Below are 25,543 nucleotides of genomic sequence, written 5' to 3'. Positions count from 1 at the left end.
GAGGGAGAGGGGGTATTTAGGAACAAAAATCCAGCATCCCACTCTGGATGTGTTAGTGTATTAGTAAGCTCAGGCTGCAGTAACAAAATATCGTAGAAATAATGCCTTTTGCAGCAACATGGGTGGACCTGGAGATTGTCATACTGAGTGAAACAAGTCTGATAGAGAAAGACAAATATCATATGATATCACTTATGTGTGGAATCTAAAAAAAATGATGCAAATGAACATATTTACAGAACAGAAACAGACTTACAGATATTGAAAACAAACTTATGGTTACCAAAGGGGAAAGGTGGGGGAGGTATAAATTAGGAGTTTGTAATTAATATACACATACTACTATATATAAAATAGATAATCAACAAGGACCTACTGTAAAGCACAGGGAGCACTATCGATATTCTATAATAACATATATGGGAAAAAAATCTGAAAAAGAATGGACATGTGTATATGTATAACTGAATCACTTTGCTGTATACCTGAAACTAACACAACATTGTAAATAAACTATACCCCAATATAAAATAAATATTAAATTTAAAAAATTATCATAGACTGGGCCAATTAAACAGAAGTGTATTTTCTTGCAGTTCTGGAGGCTGGAAGTCTGCAATCAGAATGCTGCCATGGTCAGGTTCTGGGGAGGGCCCTCTTCTTGGCTTGTAGACTGCTCACTTCTCTGTGTCCTCATGTGGCCTTTCCATGGTGTGTACTTGTGGAGAGAGAGATCTCTCTCTCCTTCTCTTCCTATAAGGCCACCATCCCATTCATGGGGGCCCCACCTTCACAACCTAATCTAACCCTAATCACCTCCTGAAGGTCCTGCCTCCAAATACCACCACACTGAGGGTTGGGGCTTCACCATATGGATTTGGGGGGGATGCAGACATTCAGTCCCTGACAATTTGTTTTCTATTTCTGCAGAACAGATTTCTGCAAACTTTGCAGCTTAACACAACACCCATTTACCATCTCACAGATTTCTTGGGTCATGAGTCTGGACATGGCTTAGTAGGGTCAACTGGCCAGGGTCCCACAAGGCTGCAGTCAAGGTGTTGCCAGGGCAACATCATTTCGAGATGCTGTCCCTGGGGAGGGTCACGGAATAGCACATCCTACTCACACTCAAGGGGAAGGCATTATAGAAGGTCGGAATCTCCATGCCTCATTGCGTTTGATGGTTTTATTCTTTGCCTTCGTATAGGGGACTTGGATCCATTCCCAATTATAGTTATTATTGATATTTAGGAATGTAAATTATCTTCAAGAAGCAAATTGTCCATGTTTGTTGGAAGTAAAATTATTTGAGGGGATTTGTGGAATTATAACTTCATGATGAAGATGGGAAATGTCAAGAATTTTTACTGTGGCCTAAGATAAGTGCTGTTAACTTCCTTTGTGTTTAGAAACCCCTGCTCCTTGGAGGTCCAGTAAAATCCCTGTTGTAAGTGGCCTGGTCATTGTAGAGACTTGATAGTTTTAGCAGCTTCAGCTTAGAAGATGCAGGAGTTCTGTCTGTGTGTATCAGAGAGGACTTGAGAGGTCTGGGGTGGTTTGGGAGTTCAGTGGGGCCCCATGTTCTCTCGAATTCCTAGGCCCTTCCCGGGTGAGGAGGCATTGGGCCATGTCTGGAAGGATGGGTGAAATTTCATCTGGTAGAAATGGGAAGGAGAAGGCAGAGCGTAAGTGGACATCTTCTGGGAGATAGTCTGAGAATTCTCATCCTCGCTCCAGGCTCAGTCTGGGCGTGGCCAGTGTTGGTGTGAAGGGCAGACAGAGGACACTGTGGAAGCCCCATCCTAGGGGGATGGTGGGGTCAGCGCTCGGCCCCCAGAGCTTGGTCATCATCTGAAGGAAGAGAAAGGGGTGGGGCTGAGGCAGGGGGCCAGGAGGTGGGGGGTGACAGGAGGGGAGTGCTGAGTATGGAGGGAAGACAGCCCGCAGGGGTTCTGTTCCAGGGCTCGTGTTTGAGAAATGCAGTGGCTTTGGTGCCCACAGTGGCCAGGACACGAGTGGAGGGTCACTTAGGGCGGTGCTGGTGGGAAATCAGGGACCGGATTTGTGTGGGTCTGGTTGCCCGGCCAGGGAGGTGACATTCACCTGACAGAGGCGTCCAGCGCAGTTGCAGTGGAGGGGCAGAGGTGAGCGAGTGGCTGAGCACCCCGTCCAGGCAGGTAAATCATGAGAGCGAGAGCAAGCAGAGGGGGAGGAGAGGTGTCGAGAGCAAGAGCCAACCCAGCTTCACGACTGCGGCTCCTGAGCGCGCCAGGAGCTCAGATGTTGACGGCGGAGTTGGCCGAAGTTTTGGATTCTCCACAAGAAGGTTTGGAGGTGTAGAGAAGAGGTCAGGGTGTGCGCTATCTAGCATGAGGTGATGGTGAGAGTCCCAACAGCCTATCCTTAGGAGAAATGGCAGCTCAGTCCAACGGAAAATGACTTGGGGGAAGTCGTGTGTCCATTGAGGAGGAAGAATTCGACACCAGGGAGGGTGTTCTGATGGGTGGAGTGTTGGGTGCAGAAGGGGAGAGAGCGGCTTTAGAGGCACATGGAGAAGAATGATGGAGACTTGGCCTCGGAGACCGTGGGGCAGGGGGGTGGGGAACAGCAGCCCAGGGTTTCTGTGACGTCTGGAGCTGGAGCTGGGCGGCATCACGGAGAGAGGAGACTCGGGAGGTGGGAAAACGGTTGTCTGTAACATTTGCAGCATTGGCTGCGTTTGGAAGAGGTACGTGCCTTGAAGGGAGAAGGTAGATGTGACAGGCTGGGGAGCAGAGCATGCTGAAGCTCTTCCATTCATTCTTTTCTGTTATGTGTGTGTGTGTGTGAATAGGTTTAAAGCCTTTCATATAAAGACAACTGGTCCGGGTGTTGTTGGACATCTGAGACCAACACGGCACTGGGTGGGCGGAGGCTGCAGGGTCTAAGACTCAGTCCTGCTCAGTGTAGAGGTGCCGGAGGGTGAAGCGGGCTCTCTCACCAACGGGACCTTGTGGGTCTGTTCAATTGCGTGCTCTCCTCCGGGTCTGAGGTCGGTCCTTTTGGAATCCCAGGGGAAGTGCAGCCCGGCCCCTCCAGCCTGGTCCCGGACTGCGTGGCCCAGGCCCACCATGGAAAGTCAAGGTGGTAACAGCCCTTGTCTGTTGCATCCAGCGACCCCTCTGAAGGCAGATTGCGGTGGGCAGTGGGCGCGGGGTGCAGCTGTGTCTCTGTGGTCCAGTGGCCCTGCCTGGACACAAGGAGACTGGGAATATGGGGATCAGCAAACATGGGTCTGACGTGGGCTGGGCTTGGGGGGCAGCCCGGAAGAAGGGTGGGCCAGGAGCCGAGGGTGGTTCTCCCGAGAGTTGGCAGACACAGGGCGACAGGGGAGCCAGGGCGGAGGGGACACTGCTGGGGAGGTTCTGGGGGGACATGCTTGGCGGGACGGGGGCCAGGGGTCGGACGGGGCTGGCCTGGGCTGGGGCGGGCAGCTTAGAGCCAGTGTGGAAAGCGAGGGAGCCTCCTCGGTAGGGTGAGAGTGAAGGGGAGACCCCTGTAGGGGCTGGGGGGGGTCCCAGGTGTGGGAGAACAGAGGGAGACTTCAGGCCGCTGTGCAGGTTGCGGGTGACCTGTGAGTGGGGACAGTACCGCCTTCCCCAAAGTAGTGTGTTCACTGCTGTCTGTGATGTTAAAGCACACAGCAAGTATCTCTCAGGACCTGGGGGGATAAGGCTGAGGGCCTGGGGGTGGGTGGGAGGCTTGTTCAGAAAGCACATCTGCTCTCAGCATCCCTGCGAGCTGGTCACTCTGGCCCCGCGTGGTGGCTGCAGGTGTGACTGTCGGGAGGGACAGACCCACCACCGTGACCCGCTCCTGCCTGCGTGCTGTGCTCTAGAAAAGTCCTGGGAGGCTCCTCACCCCCTGCTCCCTCTGTTCCAGGTGCTGCTGTCGGGACTCATCGGCGTCGTCTCCTGGAAGAGGCCCCTGTCCCTTGTGGTAAGTGGCATCCTGGTCCCCATGCGGCCATGGAGCAGGGCTCTGCCCGCGGAGGTGTGAGTGCTTTCAAGGCGCGTTAATCTTGTCCGTGGGCGTCCTGCTGCCCCCTCCACAGACGCTCATGGGCCATCCTCTTCCTGTTTGTCGGTGTTGTGCCCTCTTGGAGGACATGCCACCAACAAAGGCATTTTAATAAGTGCAGATGCAAGCGTTTTCTCTAGACTGATAAACACGATTGTGCACATGCATATGCTTACGGGTGATCACACAATAGGACGTAGCTCATCCGAGTTCCAGAAATGTTAGCTTTCTGTGTGTTTTGGAGACTGTGAAACTCTATGAGGTATTGGTATTTATTTGCATAGATGTTTCTTTGGAAGAAGGAAGAAAGGGGTGCCCCTGGAGCCCTCTCTCATGGGGTCAGGCCTCGTGCTGGGGAGGAGGACGCCACACGGGGGGGGGGGGGGTGGAAAGAGGATGATGGTTTTTCCATCTGAAAGTACCCAGAGCGAATTTATGTCTATTGATTTGTATGTGTGTTCTTCTCAGCATGTGCATTAATATATTTATGTGTCCACGTCAGGACTATACAGAGAGGTTTTCTGGGTTTTGATGGATAATGAAAAAGACGGCATGGATTTTTTCCTCTTAGGTAGTAATCAATTATTTAAAATCTCTTCTTTAAGTGATTAGACTTGGAGATAATGACATACTAAATATTAATGGAAGTAGAAAAAAACCCACAAATCTTGTCTGTTGTAAACACCTCCTCCTTCGTGAGAGGAATCATGACATCCTGAAAAGGCACTGGGAGGGAGGGGTAGTTTAATTCAGGGGACCTCCTCTTGTACAAAATACTGAGAAATTTCCTTAAAATTTTTTTATATTGAAATTTTCAAATATTCACCAAAGTAGAGAGACTAGTATAATGAACCCCATGTACCTGTATCCGTCCTCAATGGTATCAACATTGACTGGTCCTGTTTCATCTGAGCCCTTTGCTGGGTTATTTTAAAGTAAATCACAGCTTGTGTATCCAGGCGCTGACTCTTCTGTGCAGGGGCAAGTGGCGGTAGACATGGGGCCGTGGGGCCTGACGTTTTGGCTGTGCTGTGGGTCCCCTTCAGGGAAACAGGGACAACCTGCCCATCCCTCCTGACCTACCCCCACCGTGCAGTGCAGAGAGAGTAAGCCCTCAGCCTAGCGTCTGAACAGAGGAAAGCCGCCCTCCTTCGGGTGGGTGTGTGGGATGGGAGAAAGGGCACCCGTCCCCCGGCCACCGCACGCCCACCCCAGCCCTACCCTGGGACGGAGCTTCTCAGGACTGGGCATCTTACCGCGAAGGATGCACGTGCTCATGCCTGCTGAGGGGTCAGGACTCCTTGTGCAGGTGGCTCAGGTGTGTCCTTGGGGTGGGGGGGCCCGCAGCAGTAGGGTGGGTCTCGGGGCTTCGCCCAAGGAGGGTGGCCCCAGCGGGAGCCCCTGCAGCCGAGCTTTCCAGGGGCTCACCCCCCAGCTCCGTGCAGCCCAGCAGCTCTCCAGGTAGACGAGGAGGAAGGGCTCCCCCAGCTCAACTGGCTGCTTTGCTGAGTCAGGGAGGTGAGGGGTCGGCTAGGGTGACACCAGCTGCTGTCAGAGCCCAGGCTTCGTGTCTTAACTCCGTGAACATCTGCTTCCTGCTCCCGTCCAGGCGGGCCTTCCAGGCAGCGGCTGCTCCCCCCACACGAGATTCAAAGACCCCGCTTGCTTCCACCAGTGGCCCTGCACTCCCCAGGCCCGTGGGGTCCCCTGCATTTCAGTGAAGGGGGGAGAGGATGGAGGAGAAACACGTGCTTCTTGACTTTCTTGGCCTGAAAGGGACACTCATGCTTGCGCGTCACACCAATGGGGAGGTCTCGTCACGGGGCCCAAAGCGTGTCTGGTTGGGAAGGAAGCTGGAAAAGGTTGTCCCTGCCTGGACGGGTCCCTCCCAGAGACGGCCCACATTGTGGAGTTGGGACAGAGTCTTGGCGGAGAGCTGGTCGTCTCTGCTGTAAGGATACTCTGCTGTCTGTTGACCAGGATGATACAACTTTTGATTCGTTAGCAGAAAACTCACTTTCTGAACTGTGAGCATTGATGTGGCCTTAGCTTTCCTCCCTGCCCAGCCTCACCCTGGCACCTGGACCCTCTGGACTTGCGGCGTGTGGTGTGGCCCCCAACTGACAGGTCCTCCCCGACCCCTCTGGCCTCTGCCCTGCCCTTCCACTCATTAGGGCTCGCTTCTCGCCGCTTCCTGGAAGCCCTCCTTCCCCCCAGGCTCCTCGGAGCGTCTGTGTCCAAGCCCCTCATCGTGTTCCACAACATGTAGGGCCCACCTACAAACTACTGTTAACAGGAACCATGTGCTGGGCGTTTCCTTCTTGCTAAGCCCTGCACGGGATCCCCTGAGCTTATCCACACAGTATCCTTGTGAATAAGCTACTGTTTTTATCCCCATTTTCCAGAAGAAAAGGAAGACTTAGAAAGGTAAGTATCTTGCCTAGGGTCTCACAGCTAGAATAGCTTGAAGTCTTGATTTAAATAATTCCTTTTTTTTTTTTTTTTAAATTTATTTATTTATTTTAATTTTTTTAATTTTTAAATTTATTTATTTATGGCTGTGTTGGGTCTTCATTTCTGTGCGAGGGCTTTCTCTAGTTGTGGCAAATGGGGGCCACTCTTCATCGCGGTGCGCGGGCCTTTCACTGTCGTGGCCTTTCTTGTTGCGGAGCACAGGCTCCAGACGCGCAGGCTCAGTAGTTGTGGCTCACGGGCCTAGTTGCTCCGCGGCATGTGGGATCTTCCCAGACCAGGGCTCGAACCCGTGTCTCCTGCATTAGCAGGCAGATTCTCAACCACTGCGCCACCAGGGAAGCCCAATTCCTTTTTTTTAAGAATTATTTTTTATTGGGGTGACATTGGTTTATAACATCATGTAAGTTTCACGTGTACAGCCTTATATTTCTACATCTGTGTACGCTGCAGTGTGATCATCACCAAATATCCAGTTTCTATCCATCACTCCTCCACTGAGCCCCTTTCTCCTCTGGCAACCACTATTCCGTTCTCTGTATCTACGTGTTTGTTTTTGGTTGCTTTGGTATGTTCATTTATTTTGTTTTGTTTGTTTGTTTGTTTTTAAGATTCTACATACAAGCGAAATCATACAGTATTTGTCTTTCCCCGTCTGACTTACTTCACTTAGCATAAAACCCTCAAGGTCCATCCATGTTGTCACAATTGGCAAGATTTTATCTTTTTTATGGCTGAGTAATATTCCATTGTGTATATGTACCACATCTTCTTTATCCATTCCTCTGTTGATGGACATTTAGGTTGTTTCCATGTCTTGGCTATTGTTAATAGTGCTGCAGTGAACATCGGGGTGCATGTGTCTTTTCATATTAGTGTTTTCTTTTTCTTCAGATATATGCCCAGCAGTGGGATTGCTGGGTCATATGGTAGTTCTATTATTAATTTTTTGAGGAACCGCCATACTGTTCTCCATAGTGGCTGCACCAATTTACATTCCCATCAACAGTGTAGGAGGGCTCCCTTTTCTCCACATCCTCACCAACATTTATTATTTCTTGCCGTTTTGACAATAGCCAGTCCAATGGGCATAAGGTAATAATCTCATTGCAGTTTTGATGTGTGTTTCTCTGATAAATAGTTCTTTTATACCAAGCTCCAGTTTTGTCCTTTACTCTAATGGTACGTTTCCATCTTCCCGAGGCATAAAACTGAAGAGGCCACTGTGAGTTCTGGTTCATTTCCAAGGGGACACGACACTCCCCACACGAATGACCACCAGAGCGAGTTGCCCTCTCTGAAGGGAAGTGTCTGCCCCTCGAGGTGTTGGAAGAGCCTCGCAGGCTGGCTGGGGGAGGCCAGGAGCGATGCTGATGCGGGGCTGAGGGCACTGCCCTCGGTCGGTTGGCCATATCTCTCCTCCGACGGGCTGGTGAGTGTGGGCCCGTCACAGCCCTGCTGGGCCTCCTTTCTGTGCCTAACTCTGAGCCCATCAGACAGAGTGAGGTGAGGGAGGGGCTGTAAGCTTCAGACCAGAGCGACTGATGTGCTGTGGGTGGTGGAGGGGCTTGCGTTGGGAAAGAGGACAAGGTGGGGGCAGCAGGCTGGCTGATGGGGGCAGGAAGGAGGCCGCCCTTTCCAGCTGGGGCCTGTGATGCGAGGGGAGGAGGAGGGAGAAGCTGTGACCTTCTCACCATCGTATTTTCTAAGAGCCTTTCCAAATTCTGAAACAAGGCGGGCGCTACGCCAATAGAGAATACGTATGTTCACATTTTTTTTTCACATTCATTTTTTTCTATGTGCTAAGTGTCTCCTATGATTGAGATAATTGTCTTCCTTACATCAAACTATAAAAGGTTCTACATTACACTAGATGCCAATTAAGATTCAGATTGTATAGCTCTGATTAGCTCATTTTTTTGAAAGATTCAGTGGCATGTCTTGTGATTGCTTATACATATATCAATAGTGGAAACAGTCTCACACATAATCACAGGTAGTACAGGAGCCCCCTCCCACCATCCACAGTCCCGCTTTACACGGTTTCAGTTACCCACCCTCAGCTGCAGTCTGATGATATTAAATGGAAAATTCCAGAAATAAACAATTCATAAGGGCTTCCCTGGTGGCGCAGTGGTTAAGAATCCACCTGCCAATGCAGGGGACACGGGTTTGATCCCTGGTCCAGGAAGGTCCCACATGCCGCGGAGCAACTAAGCCTGTGCACCACAACTACTGAGCCTGCACTCTAGAGCCCGCGAGCCACAACTGCTGAAGCCCACGCGCCTAGAGCCCGTGCTCTGCAATAAGAGAAGCCACCGCAGTGAGAAGCCCATGCACCACAGTGAAGAGTAGCCCCCGCTTGCCGCAGCTAAAGAAAGCCAGCGCACAGCAACGAAAACCCAATGCAGCCAAAAATAAATAAATAAAATAAATTTTTTAAAAATTATAAAAAAAAAAACAATTCATAAGTTTTCAATTTCTTGCTGTTCTGAGTATTGTGGTGAAACCCATGCCATCCCACTCCAGCCCCGCTGGGACGTGAATCGTCCCTTTGTTCAGCGGATCCCACCTGTTAGTCACTCAGTAGCCATCTGGGTTATCGGAGCGACTGTCGCAGTATCTTGGTGCTGTATTCAAGTGACCCTTATTTTACTTAATAAAGACCCCAAAGCTCGAGAGTAGTTATGCTGGCAATTTGGATACACCAGAGAGAAGCTGTAAAAGTGCTAGACTTAATAAGGAAAGAAAAATCGTATGCTGAGTTTGCCAAGATCTACGGTAAGAACAAATCTTCTATCTGTGAAATTGTGAAGAAGGAAAAAGAAATTTATGCTAGTTTTGCTGTCACTCCTCAAACGGCAAAAGGTATGGCCATAGTACACTATAAACACTTAGTTAAGATGGAAAAGGCATTAAATTTGTACAATAAGATATTTGAGAGTGAGACCACATTCACATAAATTTTATTACAGTATATTTTTATAATTTTTCTGGTTTATTATTATTGTTAATCTCTTACTGGGCCTAACTTACGAATTAAGCTTTATCACAGGTATATATTGATATATACAGGGTTTGGTACTATCTGCCATTTCAGGCATCCACTGGGGGCCTTGGAATGTATTCCCTGCAGATAAGGGGGGACTACTGTACACTTAAAAAAAAAAACTTGAGTGGGTAGTACTGACCTGGCCACTAGATTATTTGTGATAACTAATACTGTTGAGAAACTAATAACCACGGGGTTGAAAACATTTTTAGAATTTATTTTTATATGTAACAAATTGCAGTTTATTTAGTATAGTTTTTTAAAAGCAAAGTAGACATATTTTGAAAAGTACTAATCTGTAGGAATAAGAGTGCCATATAGAGTGATGTGTTTAGTATTGTTTGCGTTTTATGTTATAGTGGTTGAGGAGTCTGACTTTTTGGTTTATTCAGATAGTGGTTTACTTTTATTGCTAAATTTTATCAACCCCAATAGGAATGTGTATCGGTTAGGGTTCAGTCTGAGAGGCAGAACCTCTAGGAGCCAACACCAAGCATCTCTGTGAGTCAGACTCCTCAAACCGCTGCTCTGGCCCCACTGCCCATCACCCTAACCACATCCACCTGGTCTTTGGTGATGAAGTGCCGCCACTCGGCCCCTGCCACCCTGGGATCCCAGAATCCTCATGCACTTGGGGATCCTAGTTTGATGCAGCACAGGCATGTCTACTGCAGTTTCTGATCTACAGAGGAGAGTCCCTCAGGGCTCCTCAAGTGTGCTGGGGCTCCCCTCACAGATGTATTCTCAGCGCCGTGGTGGAAGCTGTGTTCTCGGGATCCTCCGGGACGGGTGAGCAGGTCTTACATGAAGAGTGCACTCTGTCATTCCAGTCTCCCCCAGCCTTTAAGTTCCTCCCTCGAGGGTATACCTAGAAGGTCTGCCATTTCAACTTCACTTAGTGCAGCCCACCTTGGGGTTTGTATCTGAGCCAAACAAACAGCGAGAATCCTTCCTAATTCCTCCAGCTAAGACGTTGAATGCCAGAATCTCTGCTTGGTGGGCCCATTTCACTAACCTTGGCCCGATTCAACAGTGTATTCCTTCTACCTTGATGCCCACCATCCATGGTAAGTCCTAAGATTGCCCGTGTCCAGCTGTGAGAAGGGTCCCCAGGCTGCAGCACAGGCAGGGGGAGTCTGGGCAGAGCCTGGCACACTAGCTGAGTTAAGGAGAACAAGCTGAGGGGCCGGGACTTCAGGGTGGCTAGAGCTTTCAGGACAAGTGCCTGAGAGCTTACAAAAGTCCTGGAGACCCACAGATGATCCCTTATCAGTATTCGGCTGATACTGATCAGCTCTTGCAGGTGAGGCCAGGAAAGAACCAATGAGAGGATTAGAGGGAGCAGCACCAGGCACAAGAGCAGGGCTTTCCCGCTGCCCAGGTTGGAAAACCTCATGATTCACTGGGACAGCAGGTGGAATACTCAGCAGAATCTTGCTTCCGTTATGGGGAATACTAAGCTCCAGGCTAAATGCTGCTCCAGTCCTGTCTGACAAATCTTGAGAGCTAGATCCAAACGAATCAAACCATTTCCAAGTAATTCATACATGTCCCAGAGCACAGTTCAAGTATGTTCATAGGAATACAAAATTATCCACCCGAGACAACATGCATAATCAGATTACTAGGCATGCAGAGAAACAGGAAAATGCAACCTGACATGATGAGAAAAATAAACAAATTGAAACCGATACAAAACTGACCTGGATGTTAGAAATAGCTGACAAAGATATTAAAACAGTTGTTATAACTGTATTGCAGATGTTTAAAAGTAGAGACAGTATAAAAAAGACTAGTTGAACTTCTACTGAACTACAGTGGGAGAAAAAATTCATTGGACAAGATTAACAACAGATTAGATCAGAGATAAGAAAGGATTAGTGAACTCGAAGACGTTGCACTAGAAATTATTCCAAAATGTAGGACACAGAGATACAAGAATTTTGTAAAAAATAGAAAAATCATTAGTGAGCTGTGTGGGGAAATTTCAAGAAGCCTCATATCTGTGGAATGGGTACCTAAAATAGTGGGGATGGACAGGAAAAAACTATTTGAGGAAACAATACTGAAATGTTTTTTCAAAATTGGATAAAACTATGAGCCCACAGATCTGAGAAGCTCAATGTGCACAAAGAACAGGAAGTATGAAGAAAAGCACCCCAAGATATTATGGAATTTATAATATATATATGGAAAAAATAGTGTAAATGCATGAAGATAGAAGTATACAGTGTAAGGCTCTTAAGCTCTCTGTGGTGAGCTGTGATAAGGTGAATATATATACTATAAGCCCAAACACAACCACCAACATTAAAAAAAATTTTTTTAAAGACTTGGCTAATGAGCTAACAAAGGAAATAAAATGGAGTCATAAAAAATTCCCAGTTCATCCAAAAGAAGACAGAAAATAAAGGAAAAATTAGACAATGAATAGATGAGACAGAAAGGAAACAAATAACAAGATTTCATTGCCCGTTTGAATTTTTCTGTGATGTGCTTATTTACATCTTTTGTCTATTTTTCTGTAAGACTGTTTTTCATTAATCTGTGGGATTTCTTAATATAGTAATTATTTTCCATTTTAGGTGACTAATATTTTATCCCAGTCTGTTGTTTGTCTTTGTCTTTTAATTTTTGATGAAATGCCTTTTTTAAAAAAATACAGAATTGTTAGCTTTTTGATTTGCAAAATCTGTTGGCTTTTTTTCTTATGGGGCTTCTGGGGTTTTTTCTTATTTTAAAAGGTCTCTCTTGCCCCACAATTCTGAAATTATTTTCCTGTGTATTTCTAAAACATTTATGGCTTTGCTTTTTATGTTTAGGTAATTGATCCCAAACTTACTTTGATCTATAGTATGAAGTAAGGCTCTAACTTTTTATTTTCCAAATGGACAGCCAGCTAAGTCTCCAACACCATTTTTTTTAAAATTTTATTTATTTATTTATTTATTTATTTATTTATGGCTGTGTTGGGTCTTCGTTTCTGTGCGAGGGCTTTCTCTAGTTGTGGCAAGTGGGGGCCATTCTTCATCACGGTGCGCGGGCCTCTCACTATCGCAGCCTCTCTTGTTGCGGAGCACAGGCTCCAGACGTGCAGGCTCAGTAATCGTGGCTCACGGGCCTAGTTGCTCCGCGGCATGTGGGATCTTCCCAGACCAGGGCTCGAACCCGTGTCCCCTGCATTGGCAGGCAGACTCTCAACCACTGCGCCACCAGGGAAGCCCCAACACCATTTTTTGAATGTTCAATATTTCTCCTCACATTTGAAGTGTCCCCTCCCCACTGCTATGGACATGGATGTGTTTATTAATCCCTATTTCATGAATCTGTTGGTCCATTTCTAAGCCAATACTACAATGTTTTAATTAGTCTAGCTTTATAATAAATTGCTCTGTGATTTTTTTCATAATTTTTTTGGCTACTTCTGTGCATTTTCTCTTCAGTAAATTTTAAAATCAGTTTGTAAAGTTCTCAGCTGATAATGATTTGAGTTTGATTGTGATTGCATTCTAGGAAAATTACATCTATAATGTTGAGAGATGGGAATATGTTTTCTGTTATAATTTCTGGAAAGTGTGTTGATTTTATATCCGGTTACAACATACCATAGTGAAGTGTTGTACTAGAGCTAATTGTTTGTCTATTGGATATTTCAAGAAAAGTTTTCCAGGGGAATTTCTTTCATTAATTATTGATTATATCTCTCCTGTGTATTTCTCAGCCTTCTCGAGTTTATGCTACTCAGAGTAGGTAAAAGGATATTCTACCTGCTGCAGGCAGATAAACTGATGCCATAGAATTCTTAACATTTTCTAACACGTTCTTTTTCTGTACTTGGCTGGGATATTTCTTGTTTTATTTTCTAGATGACTAATTTGGGCCTCAGCCATATCCATGCTACTGCTTGACCCGCCTGCTGAATTTTTCATTTTGACGACACCTGTGTTGCTTTCAAAGAATCCTCTGTTGTTCTCTAATTGCTGCTTTTTCTCAGCTCTGTGTTCACAGTTTAGGAAGCATGCGTTCTAGGGGTGCCGTCGCCTCCTAATATTAATTAGAATTTTGTTCATCAGGTTTCCTGCCTCCCCGTGTTCTCAGCTCCCCCCACTGGCCAGTTGGTCTCGACTCCTCTAGGTCCTTATTCATGATATTAGTGTTCCTCAGACGTGTGGCATCTTTGGTTTCCTGTTCATACTTACAGAAGAATTTGGACGAGCGGAGGTAGTTGGTGGCTGGTTGCTGGGTGTCTCCTGTCTTCTTGTTTGGGGTGGGCAGCAGTTCCTACTCCCCCGCCTGGCTGGGCCTGCCCCACAAGGCCAAGGCCATCTTCGGGATCTGTGAAAGGGGAGCTCCAGGTGGACGGGCAGGATCTGGTGCAGGCTGCTGGGGAGGTGAGCAGCTGGGGAAGGCGCACCTGACTTTATTCCCCCAGGTGAAGCTGCCTTCCCTCCCTCTGTCTCCATCTGCAGTGTCCATGGTGAAGGTCAGCAGTGTCTCAGGCTGTGCATGTCCCGGACAGATGGTGATGCTGATGATGATCACAGCCATGATTGCTGACACTCATCCATCACCCTCCGTGGTCCAGACCCTCTTCTAAGTGCTGCTCTGTGATGTGAGCGCTGCCAGGGTTAGTCACGCTCAGGGTTGTGCAGCTGGTCGGTGGCAGCGCTCAGCTGTCACCCAGGCGATGTGTTTCTGAGCTTCTGGAGCTTTTCCATCCTGCTGAACCCCCCGAGGCACGTGGAAAACCACTGCTCCAGGTCCATTGCATCATGTCCGTTTGGCTTCCATACTGACATGCGCGGATGTAGAACACACCATGTGCCTGGCCCTTTCCAAGTGTTCTTGCCCCGACGTTCTCCTGATGCCGGGGGCACCTCTGTTGTCATCCCGCCTTACACCAGGAGGAGGGATGGGACCCGGGACAGTGTGGGGCGTCGACAGCGAGTGACACCAGCTCAAGCCGCCTGGCCCATGGGCTCTGCCCTCCTCGCTGGGCTGCCGCCTTCCTCGAGTCCTTTAAATTCAACAACAACAAACCTCCTTCTTTACTGACTGAGGCGTTGTCCGGCTTCCTTATTAACACCTCAGATGGAGACTCACTGCACTTGCGATCAGACCAAATAAAACACTCTCACGTTCAGTTCATTATTTCATGGTTTCCTTTCCATCAGAAGCTGCCAAATAGAGGACTTTTTTGTTCTTTCATATTTTGTTTTCTCCAAATGGGGGCTTCCCTAGTTTTGCATTCATTCCAGCAGGTGTTTGGGAGCTTCTTCAGCTGCAGGGAGGCTTCCAGCCCTGGAGAGTCCGGTGTGTGGCGCCAGGAGCCTTACTGAGCTCCCGGCTCTGCTGTGCACTGGCCAGAACGTCTCCTGTCCATTGGAACCTAATTCAGTGAGCCAGACCAGAAGTGATAGTAATAGGGGTCTGATAATTAGTTCCAAGTTTAGAGGAACCAGCCCTATATATTTATACTCAGGTGTAAATCACTGATTCTTACCATAATGTCTATTTTGTTGGACGCCTTCAGGCAACTGATGAAAAAGAAAAATTGCCTCTTTTGATTGCCTTTCCATTCTGCTTGGATTCTATTTTTTTGTTTTTTTCAACTGCAATATTTAATGACACATGCAAAAGCCAAGGAATTGGAAGTGAATGATAAACAAACTTCAGCCTGGATGAGGGTTTTTCTCTCTCTTCATTGTTATGGCGATCATTGTCCAATGTAAGGAAGCTTAAAATCTTATGCTGCATATATCAACTTCTTTTTTTAAGTGTTTTTGAATCTTTGTACTAGCAAAAATGTTTCCTGCTGTGCACATCAGAAATTCAGTCCTGGTCTCACTTCAGATTTGTATGTTTGGCCATATTTTGTGGAAAAAAATGTATGAGTCACTTTAACCTTTAATATGAGATGTAGGAAACCTGTAGGGCTTTCTTTCAAGCCCGTTGAATTGAGCACAAATATAACTTTAATATGCTATTTAAAAATTTAGGTGAGTTAAAGGTTAATATGTTTAATGTAAATGTATTTGCAGTCATTATTTATTCAGAAAATTCATTATAAATCCACTATGGGGGTTTCTCACAGTCAAGATCATGACCTCTTGAATACATTCAAGAGAATGTATTTTGCTTGATCACATTAAAGATGAATGCTTCATTTGTTAGTGCTGAGGACGAGAAGGAATTAGGGTATACCCATATTTATAAGGCAATATTTTACTCTGCTAATACAGCAGCTGAAGTATCTAAAACCCCCTATCTTAATTATGAAAATAGACTAATACACTTGTCTTTAAATTTACTAATAGTATTAAATTTAATCAGGGGAACATAAGTCTAACCAGAAAATTGAGACTGAAATGGACTAATTAAATTATAGCATAATGAAACCACTCAAGGCCAAGTGAAATTAGAAATGGTCATTGAAAAAATACTCATTTTTATTACAACATGACATTTGTTGATATTTGCTTAAATCACTTCTCAGTATAAATTTCTTTATTTTGATCCATCAGACACATTCTTTGTTTCTTTTCCATTATGGTTTATTACAGGATATTGAATATAGTTCCCTGTGCTATACAGTAGGACCTTGTTGTTTATCCATCCTATACATAATAGTTTGCATCTGCTAATCCCAAACTCCCAATCCTTCTCTCCCCACCCCCCTTCCCCTTGGCAAGCACAAGTCTGTTCTGTATGTCTGTGAGTCTGTTTCTGTTTTGTAGATAGATTCATTTGTGTCATATTTTAGATTCCACATACAATTGATATCATATGGTATTTGTCTTTCTCTTTCTGACTTACTTTGCTTAGTATGATAATCTCTAGGTCCATCCATGTAGCTGCAAATGGCATTCTTTTTTATGGCTTAGTAGTATTCCATTATGTATATATACCACATCTTCTTTATTCATTCATCTGTGGATGGACACTTAGGTTGCTTCCATGTCTTGGCTATTGTGAATAGTGCTGCTATGAACATTTGGGTATGTGTATCTTTTCAAATTATAGTTTTGTCCAGATATATGCCCAGGAGTGGGATTGCTGGATTATATGGTAGCTCTATTTTTTGTTTTTTAAGGAACCACCATAATTTTTTCCATAGTGGCTGCACCAACTTACATTCCCACCAACAGTGTAGGAGGGTTCCCTTTTCTCCACACCCTCTCCAGCATTTGTTATTTGTAGACTTTTTAATGATGGCCATTCTGACCGGTGTGTAGTTTGATTTGCATTTCTCTAGTAATCAGCAATTATGAGCATCTTTTCATGTGCCTCTTGGACATCTGTATGTCTTCTTTGGAGAAATACATCAGACACATTCTTAAATGAAAATGTAATAAAACTTGCTTTTTGCAAGAGATCATGAGCTTGGACAGGAAGATTAAAAACAAGGTAGACAGAGATACCTGGTAAGGTAGTTGTGTGCTTGAAAGCATAATGAATTAAATGCATCGAATTGCACCTGGAAACAATTTAAATAGGCTTTTCCCTGGTTGTTACCTCCGAATGACTGTTGAGAATCTTCTCAGAAAGAGTGAATTGTTCTGTAGCCCAGCCTAGAGAATGTTATTCTCTCCCAAGAGGGCAGAGACCAGAGAGTGGCGAGGTCTGTTGGAAGGGCGCTGAGGACACGGGCCGTCTTGGGGAGCTCAGGACCTCGTGGAGGGCGGGCCACCATCAGCAGGTGTCCCCGTGCCTGCCTTGGATGGAGTCCTAGACACTTTCTATGTGTATCTTTACCTACGGCTTGGGTGGTGTACTTGTAACCCATGTCCATTGGTTAATGTGCCGTGAGGGGAGTTGTAGAAAGCTGGACCCTCAGTCCATGGTCAATGTCTTGATTATGATAAACCCCTTAGTAGCTCCAGTTGTGGGCACCTTTATAGATGTTTCCAGAAGAGCAGAGTTTGCTCCGCTGCTGAGGCTTGGTTACGTGTCTCCTGGTGCCCTTAAGTAGATGACCTTTGTATGTGTAACCTTGGGCTGATTCTGACTTGTAGCCAGTTCCTTATTGTGTCTGCCTGGACACATAAAGGACATGGTCAGCACACAGTAGGTTTCAGAACCATCAAGCGATGAGGCTTAGAGCCTGTGGTTGCACTAAAATACGTCATGCAAGACATGGAGACTGTGTGAGGAGTTGGACACAAAGAAGCACAAGGTGATGGTCTTGCCTTCTATATATAGAATAGGTAACTAATAGGGACCTACTGAATAGCACAGGGAACTCTATTCAATACTCTGTAATGACCTCTATGGGAATAGAATCTAAAAAAGAGTGGATACATGTGTACGTATAACTGACTCACTTTGCTGTACACCTGAAACTAACACAACATTGTAAATCAACTATATTCCAGTAAAAAAAGTTAATCAAAAAAAAGTTTAGTCTAGATGAGGACTTGATAGGAGTTGGAAAAATAGAAATAGCAATAAAATATTAATATAATAGGGAATAGTTGCAAGTTAGAACTTAGTAAATTAAGGAATGATTGTATGTGAAGTTTGTTCAGAAAGATGAAAGGGAGGTGGTGCCTTCCCGCCCTTTTGGTGCGTCCAGGCACGGCAGCCGTGCAGAATGGGTGCTCAGAGTGACCAGCGACGAACAGAGCATCCCTTCCACAGCGATGTGTGCTTGGCCGCAGTCACAGGGGTAGTCCTCTCAGAAGCTGGGATGGAGAAATCCAGGTCTGTTTGCTTTCAAAGGGTCTGCTCTTTTCCTCGTGTCCTGCTACTTCCACAAGGGCTGAGGTGGGGAAAGACTGATTCATCTTGCAGTAAGGATGCGACTCAGCGTAGGTGTCGGATGGGTGGAGTTCGGGCAGGTGGATCAGAGAGTGGGGTCCTTGCCGGCCAGCGCAATAACGTAAACAAAATCCAAGAAGCAAGAAAAGTACAAGGTCCAAGGGTCCAGGAGTCAATCCCACCATGGAAGCTTTGGGGAGAAAGGGACGGCACTTCTCTCTCCCTTTCACATTGTCTCTGGCCTGTGCGGGAACACTTCCGGCATCAGGAGATGGTGACTTCCCCGAGCAGCCCTGCGGGTCCCTGGAGCAGCTTCTTAGAGTGCTTCCTGCTGGTACTTCAGTAAAGGACTCCTGGACGCTCACTTTGCCCCATTGCTGGCCTCATCGTCTGATGCTTATGGTCTGGAAAAGAGAGTCTGGTGCTGGGGCCAGAGGACCTTCTGTCTCCTCGTCCAAGTGGTTTAAGCAGGGTGGTCTGGGGGACAGGGTGACTCCCCAACTGAGGGGGGGCAGGTGCAGTGGCTGGCAACATCCTTCCTGTGCTAAATTGCTGTGTTGGTGATTTAACTCACTGTATTAGTGATGAGACTTCTGTTTATAGAGGTATGTCAGAAGCGTCTGTAGTTCACAGGAAATGGAGGATGTCCTGTCCAGTCCCTTCTTGACAAGAACTGTCTGATGTCCACCTTAGATATTCCTGCGCCTCTAAAGTGTCTCCTTCCCCTAATGGACTTCCTTTTCCCTGGGGTCTTCACGGTCTCCTAATAGAAAAAAGTCGTTAAGGGAAAAAAAAAAGTCTAATATGCTGAGGTAGCTCTAATATAAGAAAAGTAATAAATGAAGTGTCACCAGATTCCAAATGCATATTCTTTCAGAAAGAAGGCAATTACTGTTATAAAGATATAGCATTAGAAAAATTATTATGGCTGAGATGTATGTGGTATGTCTGTGTGCAGCACAGTTAATTTTAAAAGTATTACCAAGCATACAAATCATAAGAATAAAATGCTGAACCATAGTAATTGAAAGTGAATTTAATATGCAATGCTGAGGAACTGTCTCTACTTACCCAGCTTTAAAACATTGTTACTTATAGGCTATTAGTTATCAGATTTTCTTTCAAATGTCCAACCTCTTTTAATGAAGAATATTACTCATGGGCCTTATCTCTGATCCCTGAATAATTTTATGCTGTAGAGTAAGTGATGGTAATACTGGAACATCCATGTTTTACCCTGATTTTTATGTACATTGAATCAAATCACTATAGGTTTCAATTTGTATTAAAATACAAAGATTCTGATTGGGAATGAAAAGAAAACTCAGAGGTTTCAAATTTGTTTTGCTCTTCATTTTGTGTGGTTCAACAATTGGTGGAAAAATGAATTGAAGTTGATTTCAAATAGCACTATATAGGCAGTGTTAGCTAATGACTATCAGAAGTTTTTAAAAATCAGTTGCATTGATTATTTGCAGATTGACTTTAGGAGGAAGGAAGAAATTATTTGCCTTTCTTATATGTGTGGTGTCATCTCCAAACACAGGTCGAGGCAGTGCCCCCTGGCCCCGCCCTGCTATAGAAAACTGGAAAATGCAGGGACAGGACTGAGAAACACCGCAGGGCTCTGCCCCCACCCCACCCAGCCCACCCAGCCACGGTCAGGTTCATCTCATCTTTTTCTACAAACAGCTTTTTGCTTCATGATCCACATGAATATCCTCCACTACAGCTCTATTTCTCTCAGCCTCTTATTTCCATCACTTTTTGCTCCGTTTGGATTTTATATTCTTAAATATACTAGTGTTCATTATTTGTGGATCGCAGCATTTACTAATATAAAGTGGTCTTGTCCCAATTTAATGTTTTATTGTTGTGAATTCTGCTTCATCTAAAAGTAAAGCACCAACCTTATTTTCCTTTTGTTCAAATTTGCCTGAATCTTTACCTATCATTTTTACTTTAATTTCTCTATTTTTTTAGGTATGACTCTCATGCAAATCAATCTGCTTAAACTAGGGTAATTACTTATTGTGAAATCTTTTATTTATTTGTGAAGTATTTGTTATTCTTTTTTTTTTAAGCTTTTTTTATTTTATTTTTTTAAATTTATTTATTTTTATTTATTTATGACTGCATTGGGTCTTTGTTTCCGTGCTAGGGCTTTCTCTAGTTGTGGCAAGCGGGGGCCACTCTTCATCGCGATGCGTGGGCCTCTCACTATCGCGGCCTCTCTTGTTGCGTAGCACAGGCTCCAGACGCGCAGGCTCAGTAGTTGTGGCTCACGGGCCCAGTTGCTCCACGGCATGTGGGATCTTCCCAGACCAGGGCTCGAACCCGTGTCCCCTGCATTGGCAGGCAGATTCTCAACCACTGCGCCACCAGGGAAGCCCTGTTATTCTTTTTATCTTTCTGTTTTTACATGTTTATTGGCACTTCTGATTTTTATGCTGTGTTTTTTCTAAAAACACTGCTTTCAGTGTGCTTTACTTTATGCAAATATTTAAAAGGTAGGCAGCTAGTTTTTATTCGATACAGTTGCATTTAAAACATAGCTCTTTTTTCAATTTTAAATGATGAAATATTTATTAAAATAAAATGTTATTAAACATGAATATATGACACATACAGTGGAATGTGTGTAAAGTTGTGAAGCATAACTTTGAAACCAACATAAGAAATGTGAGTCACCCAGGCTGGGGCCTCCCTCTGAACTCTTCCCTGTCTCATCTCCTGCTTCTCTTCAGAGCAGGGATTTCACGTTCATCATTCTTTTGCCACAGATGAGCGTGTCCCTAAATAATGCATTATTTTTGCTTGTTTTTGAACATTACATAGATGGAATCACAACCTGTATTCCTCTGTGTCTCGCTTTTTTTCATTCATGCAGTTGTGGGTTCATCCATGTTTGTGCATGTAGCTCTAGATGAATTATCTTTATAATTAATGGTACAGTAATCCATCATGTGAATATATGATATATCACAGTGTATTTGCCTGTTCTCCTTTAGTGGACAAGTGGGCATTTATATAACTTTTCTGCTATTATGAACAGAGCTTCTGTGAATGTTTTAATACCAGTCTCCTCGTGTACGTGGGTGAGGGTTCCACTGGTGTAAGAGCCTAGAATCAGTGGTCACCAGGACGCATATTTTCAGTTTTATGGAATAACGTCAAATGGTTTTCCCAAAGCATTTCTATAATGTCGATGTCCAGCAGTGTTCCACATTTGTTCTAGAACATCATAGGGCCTGATGTTAAGTTTGCTGATCTGGTGGGTGTAACAGAGTCTTCATGGTCTCAGTTTGCATTTATCTTATTCCTGATGAAACTGGCCAACTTTTAGTCTTTACTGGCCATTGCGGTTCCTGTTCCATAGTATGTGAGCTTAATCTGCTTTACCCATTTTTATTGTTTAATCTTTTTCTTACTATTCATAGAAGTTCTTTATAGTACATCTTTTGGAGGTTGTTTCTTTTTTAAACATGTGAAAATATCCCTTTCCAGGTTTTGACTTACCATCTCACTTTTTTTACGGTCACCTTTCCTTATCAATCCCTTTCACTATGGTTAATTTTTGTGCATGGGTGTGGGTATCTTTCATTAAGAAGTCCTTCCTGGGATGACATCATCAGTAGGGCAGAATAGGGGTTTTCTACCATCTTTCCCCTAAAGAACGCCAATTTTTGACAGTCGCCCACGGAAGAGAGTACCTTTGTGAAGTTCTGGGACTCCAGCAGAGAAGTCCCAGGACACTGTTGGAGCAAACGCTATCTGAGATGGGATTCACTGAAGACCATAAGAGGACCAAGTTCCCTTTACCTGCTCCACCCCTCCCCCAAGGCAGCATGGCTCAGGGCCCAGAGAACCTTCTCAGCCCACGCTGTCTCCCCCAAGGGAAAGTGGAGCGTGCGGGTGAGCCACCAGCTCCCCCAGCCATGGGGGATGCTGCCGAAGAGGCCCCCTTCATTCTGGCCCAGTCAGAATACTGAGGGGTCCTGCGCAACCTGGGAGGGGGCGGGGGCTGGGAGAACAGAGCCAGGGCTCTCAAAGGGCATCAGGGGCACCCCATCTGGAGGCCTGCCCACGAGCCTCTGCAGATGCCTGGCCTGCAGACCCCGCACCTGGCCCAGGGCACCCCTAGCGCCCCACACACCACCAAGGGGAACTAGAGAATATTTCAGTGTAGGTAAGTTATACCTACCAAAGAAGTGGATTATAAAATTTTCTCCTTGCAGAAGATGAATGTTAGCATTTTTGATTCTGTGCATCTAAGACCCTCTTCACATTTCCATTTTATATTTAGAGCTCGGGCTGTGTAACCTTCCCTTATTTATTTCCCTAGTGGTTTCACTCCCCTGTTGATCATCTGAGGACTGACTTCAGCCTGTTCTCCGAATTTTTGTCCATCTCTTTAGGTTGGGTACACGGGGATATATATTCCTCAGAACATGTGTCAGCCAAAGTAGCCATCTGTTCCTTCCCACACAAGAGCGGTTGGGCTTGATGCAGAATTCCCGAGTAACCATTTTTTCTGGCATTAGTAATTTGAGGAAAGTTCTGAAGCCAATGTGAGTTTCATTCTGTAATGAGAACAGGATTATTTGTTTATTTGTTTTCAGGTCTTCTCTGGAAACGTATTATTGGTCATTTTTTTCTTTTTATTTTCATGTTTATCCCCTTTTTTTTTTTTTTTGGCATTCTCAAGTTCAGCTTCATCAGTTGTTTTTAAACTTTATTTTTTAAGCAAGTGGAACTCTTAAAAAACCCAAATTATTATCCAGAACCACAGTTTATAAAACAGATAAGGGACTCTCTCCTGGGGATGCCTGGAGCTCTACATCCTCTGCATCCTTGCGGGTCCAGAAGGGAACAGATCACATGCAGGCAGGCCTAGGAGACAGTGTGGGTTTGGTTCCAGGCCACTGTAATAAATCGAATATTGCAGTAAAGCAAATCACACAATTTTTTTTTTGTTTCCCAGTGCATATAAAAGTTATGTTTACATTATACCGTAGTCTAAGTGTGCAATAGCATTATGTCTAAAGAAAACAACGTACATACCTTAATTAAAAAATACTTGATTGTTAAAAAAGGCTCACAATCATCTGACCCATCAGTGAGTCGTCATCTTTTTGCAATAGTAGAATCAAAGATCACTGATCACAGACCACCAGAACAAGTATAATAAGAGTGAAAAGGTTTGAAATATTGTGAGAATTACCAAGATGTGACGCAGAGACATGAAGTGAGCAAATGCTGTTGGAAAAATGGTGCCAGTGGACTTGCTCGACACAGGGTTGCCTCAGACCTTCAATTTGTACAAAACGCAGTATCTGCGAAGTACAATCAAAGGGGATCTGCCTGTAATCAGAGTAGGTAATGTTTAAAAAGGAGACTGTTTACAAAGGGGAGGGCAGGGCTGAAAGAAGTCAGCAGGGGAAGGAGAGGCCTTAGGGCCAGCACCAGCCCCTAGGCCTGTAGGGCAGAGGGAGGGCAGGCACTGGGGCCTGGAGAGAGCAGGGAGTTCCTAGGAAAGGACCCCCTGAGGAGAGGCGTGGCCTTGGGTAGAAGATGGGCACTGCCAGGTCACGTGGTCCAGCAGAGTGAATGAGAATCTCACCTGTCTCCCCTCCCCACCTCCCTCCCCTCAGTGCCTCTCTGTCTGAACCCCCTGGAGAAAAGGGGAGCCCAGTCCTGGCAACCCATCAAGATCACCCCCCAGGCAGCAGTAAAGGGTGCACAGTGGGTCTGGAGCACAAGCAGAAAAATCTAGCAAAACTGGAAAGAAATTTAAATGCTACTCTACAGCAAATGTTTTAAATATTTTTAACAATTTTGATTTTCCTTTTCCATATCCAGCTTGCTCTTTACTATTTTCAGTGCAGATTTTCACTTGGTATGTCTCTTTTTCTGTGCAGCCTCTTATCTTGATGTGTTTCCTTCTGGTCACCAGCAATTCTCATCCCTTCCTTTCCTATCATTGCAGTCTGCTCCTGTTTCATAGAGGCAATGTCCCTTTATCACTGGGAAATACATATAGAAAATTCCCAAGGATTTCTTCTGATTTCATCATAATATTTATTTTAAAGTTAGCCCTTTTCCCCCTGATGTCCTAAACACACCCCCATTCCCTTATGATAGAAAGGTCTTATTTAAAGTTATGTGTATATGTAATACACGTATGTGTGTCTTTTTATTACGTTCCTGAAAGGAAGGTGATCTTTACTTACTGGGAAGCATAATAATGTGGTTAAGAGCACAGGCTCCATTTCTTATTCACTGTATGATCTTCAGCAAATCTCTGAACCTCTACACCCCAGTCTCCCCACCAATAACATCAGGATCCTAAGAGCTCCTGCCTTGGATGAGTGACTCCATCCCCATGAGACTCAGTTCACTCACCTGTGTGATACGGAAAATGACAGAACCTGCCTCAAAGACCAGTGACTGCACTGTGGCCATGGTATTTAGATTACAAGGGTTGTTGTAACAACTAAACGAGGTACTGGCTCTGGGGAGCATATAATGGTCAGTGCTGTGGGCATCACTTGTTTACATCTATACACCCTCACGTGCAGAAACGTACATCCATACACACAACACACACATTCCCATACATACTGATATATACACATGCATGCACAGTGCATAACCACACACATACACACACACGTGCTTACATACAGACACGTACAGACAAACAGCCTCTGCAGACAGGACCCTTCCGGGGCAACTCTCAGCACCTGGCAGTTACTGGGAGCTCATGGCCGATGTGCCTGTGCTCTTTGTGACCTGTTTTCTTTTGCGTGCAGTGTTTCGTCTCATCTTTTTTTCTGAAGTACCCACACCAGCAAATGCATCAATCCGCAGGAGACTCTTTTTCTTTTTTTTTTCTTTTTGCCGTTTTTGTAAATGAGGGGACTAAATGATATATTTTTAATACTTAAAAAATGCTATGGGATTAACAAATACACACTACTATATGCAAAATGGATAACCAACAAGGACCTACTGTATAGCACAGGGAACTATACTCAATATTCTGTAATAACGTATAAGGGAAAAGAATCTGAAAAAGAATAGATATATAAAACTCGCGGTGGGGGGGACCTTCAAGACGGCAGAGGAGTAAGACGTGGAGATCACCTTCTTCCCCATGGATACATCAAAAATACATCTACATGTGGAACAGCT

General features: G+C 45.2%; 1 protein-coding gene across 14 annotated transcripts in view; it reads left to right on the top strand.

Annotated features, from left to right (window-relative positions):
* Window positions 1–25,543, top strand: part of ENTREP2 (endosomal transmembrane epsin interactor 2) — a 398,164-nt gene that overhangs the window by 194,007 nt on the left and 178,614 nt on the right. For 12 of the 14 annotated variants that reach the window (XM_082448766.1, XM_082448765.1, XM_082448761.1 and 9 more), the window contains one exon: window positions 3,925–3,981. The exons of the other annotated variants lie outside the window; for them this stretch is intronic. In XM_082448766.1, coding sequence (XP_082304892.1) covers window positions 3,925–3,981 — 57 coding nt within the window. The remainder of the gene's footprint in view (window positions 1–3,924; window positions 3,982–25,543) is intronic. 14 annotated transcript variants of the gene reach the window in all.

The sequence above is a fragment of the Balaenoptera physalus genome (assembly GCF_965194825.1).
Source record: "Balaenoptera physalus genome assembly, chromosome: 2".
Taxonomy (NCBI): Eukaryota; Metazoa; Chordata; class Mammalia; order Artiodactyla; family Balaenopteridae; genus Balaenoptera; species Balaenoptera physalus.
This window is presented reverse-complemented; position numbering and strand designations above follow the sequence as displayed.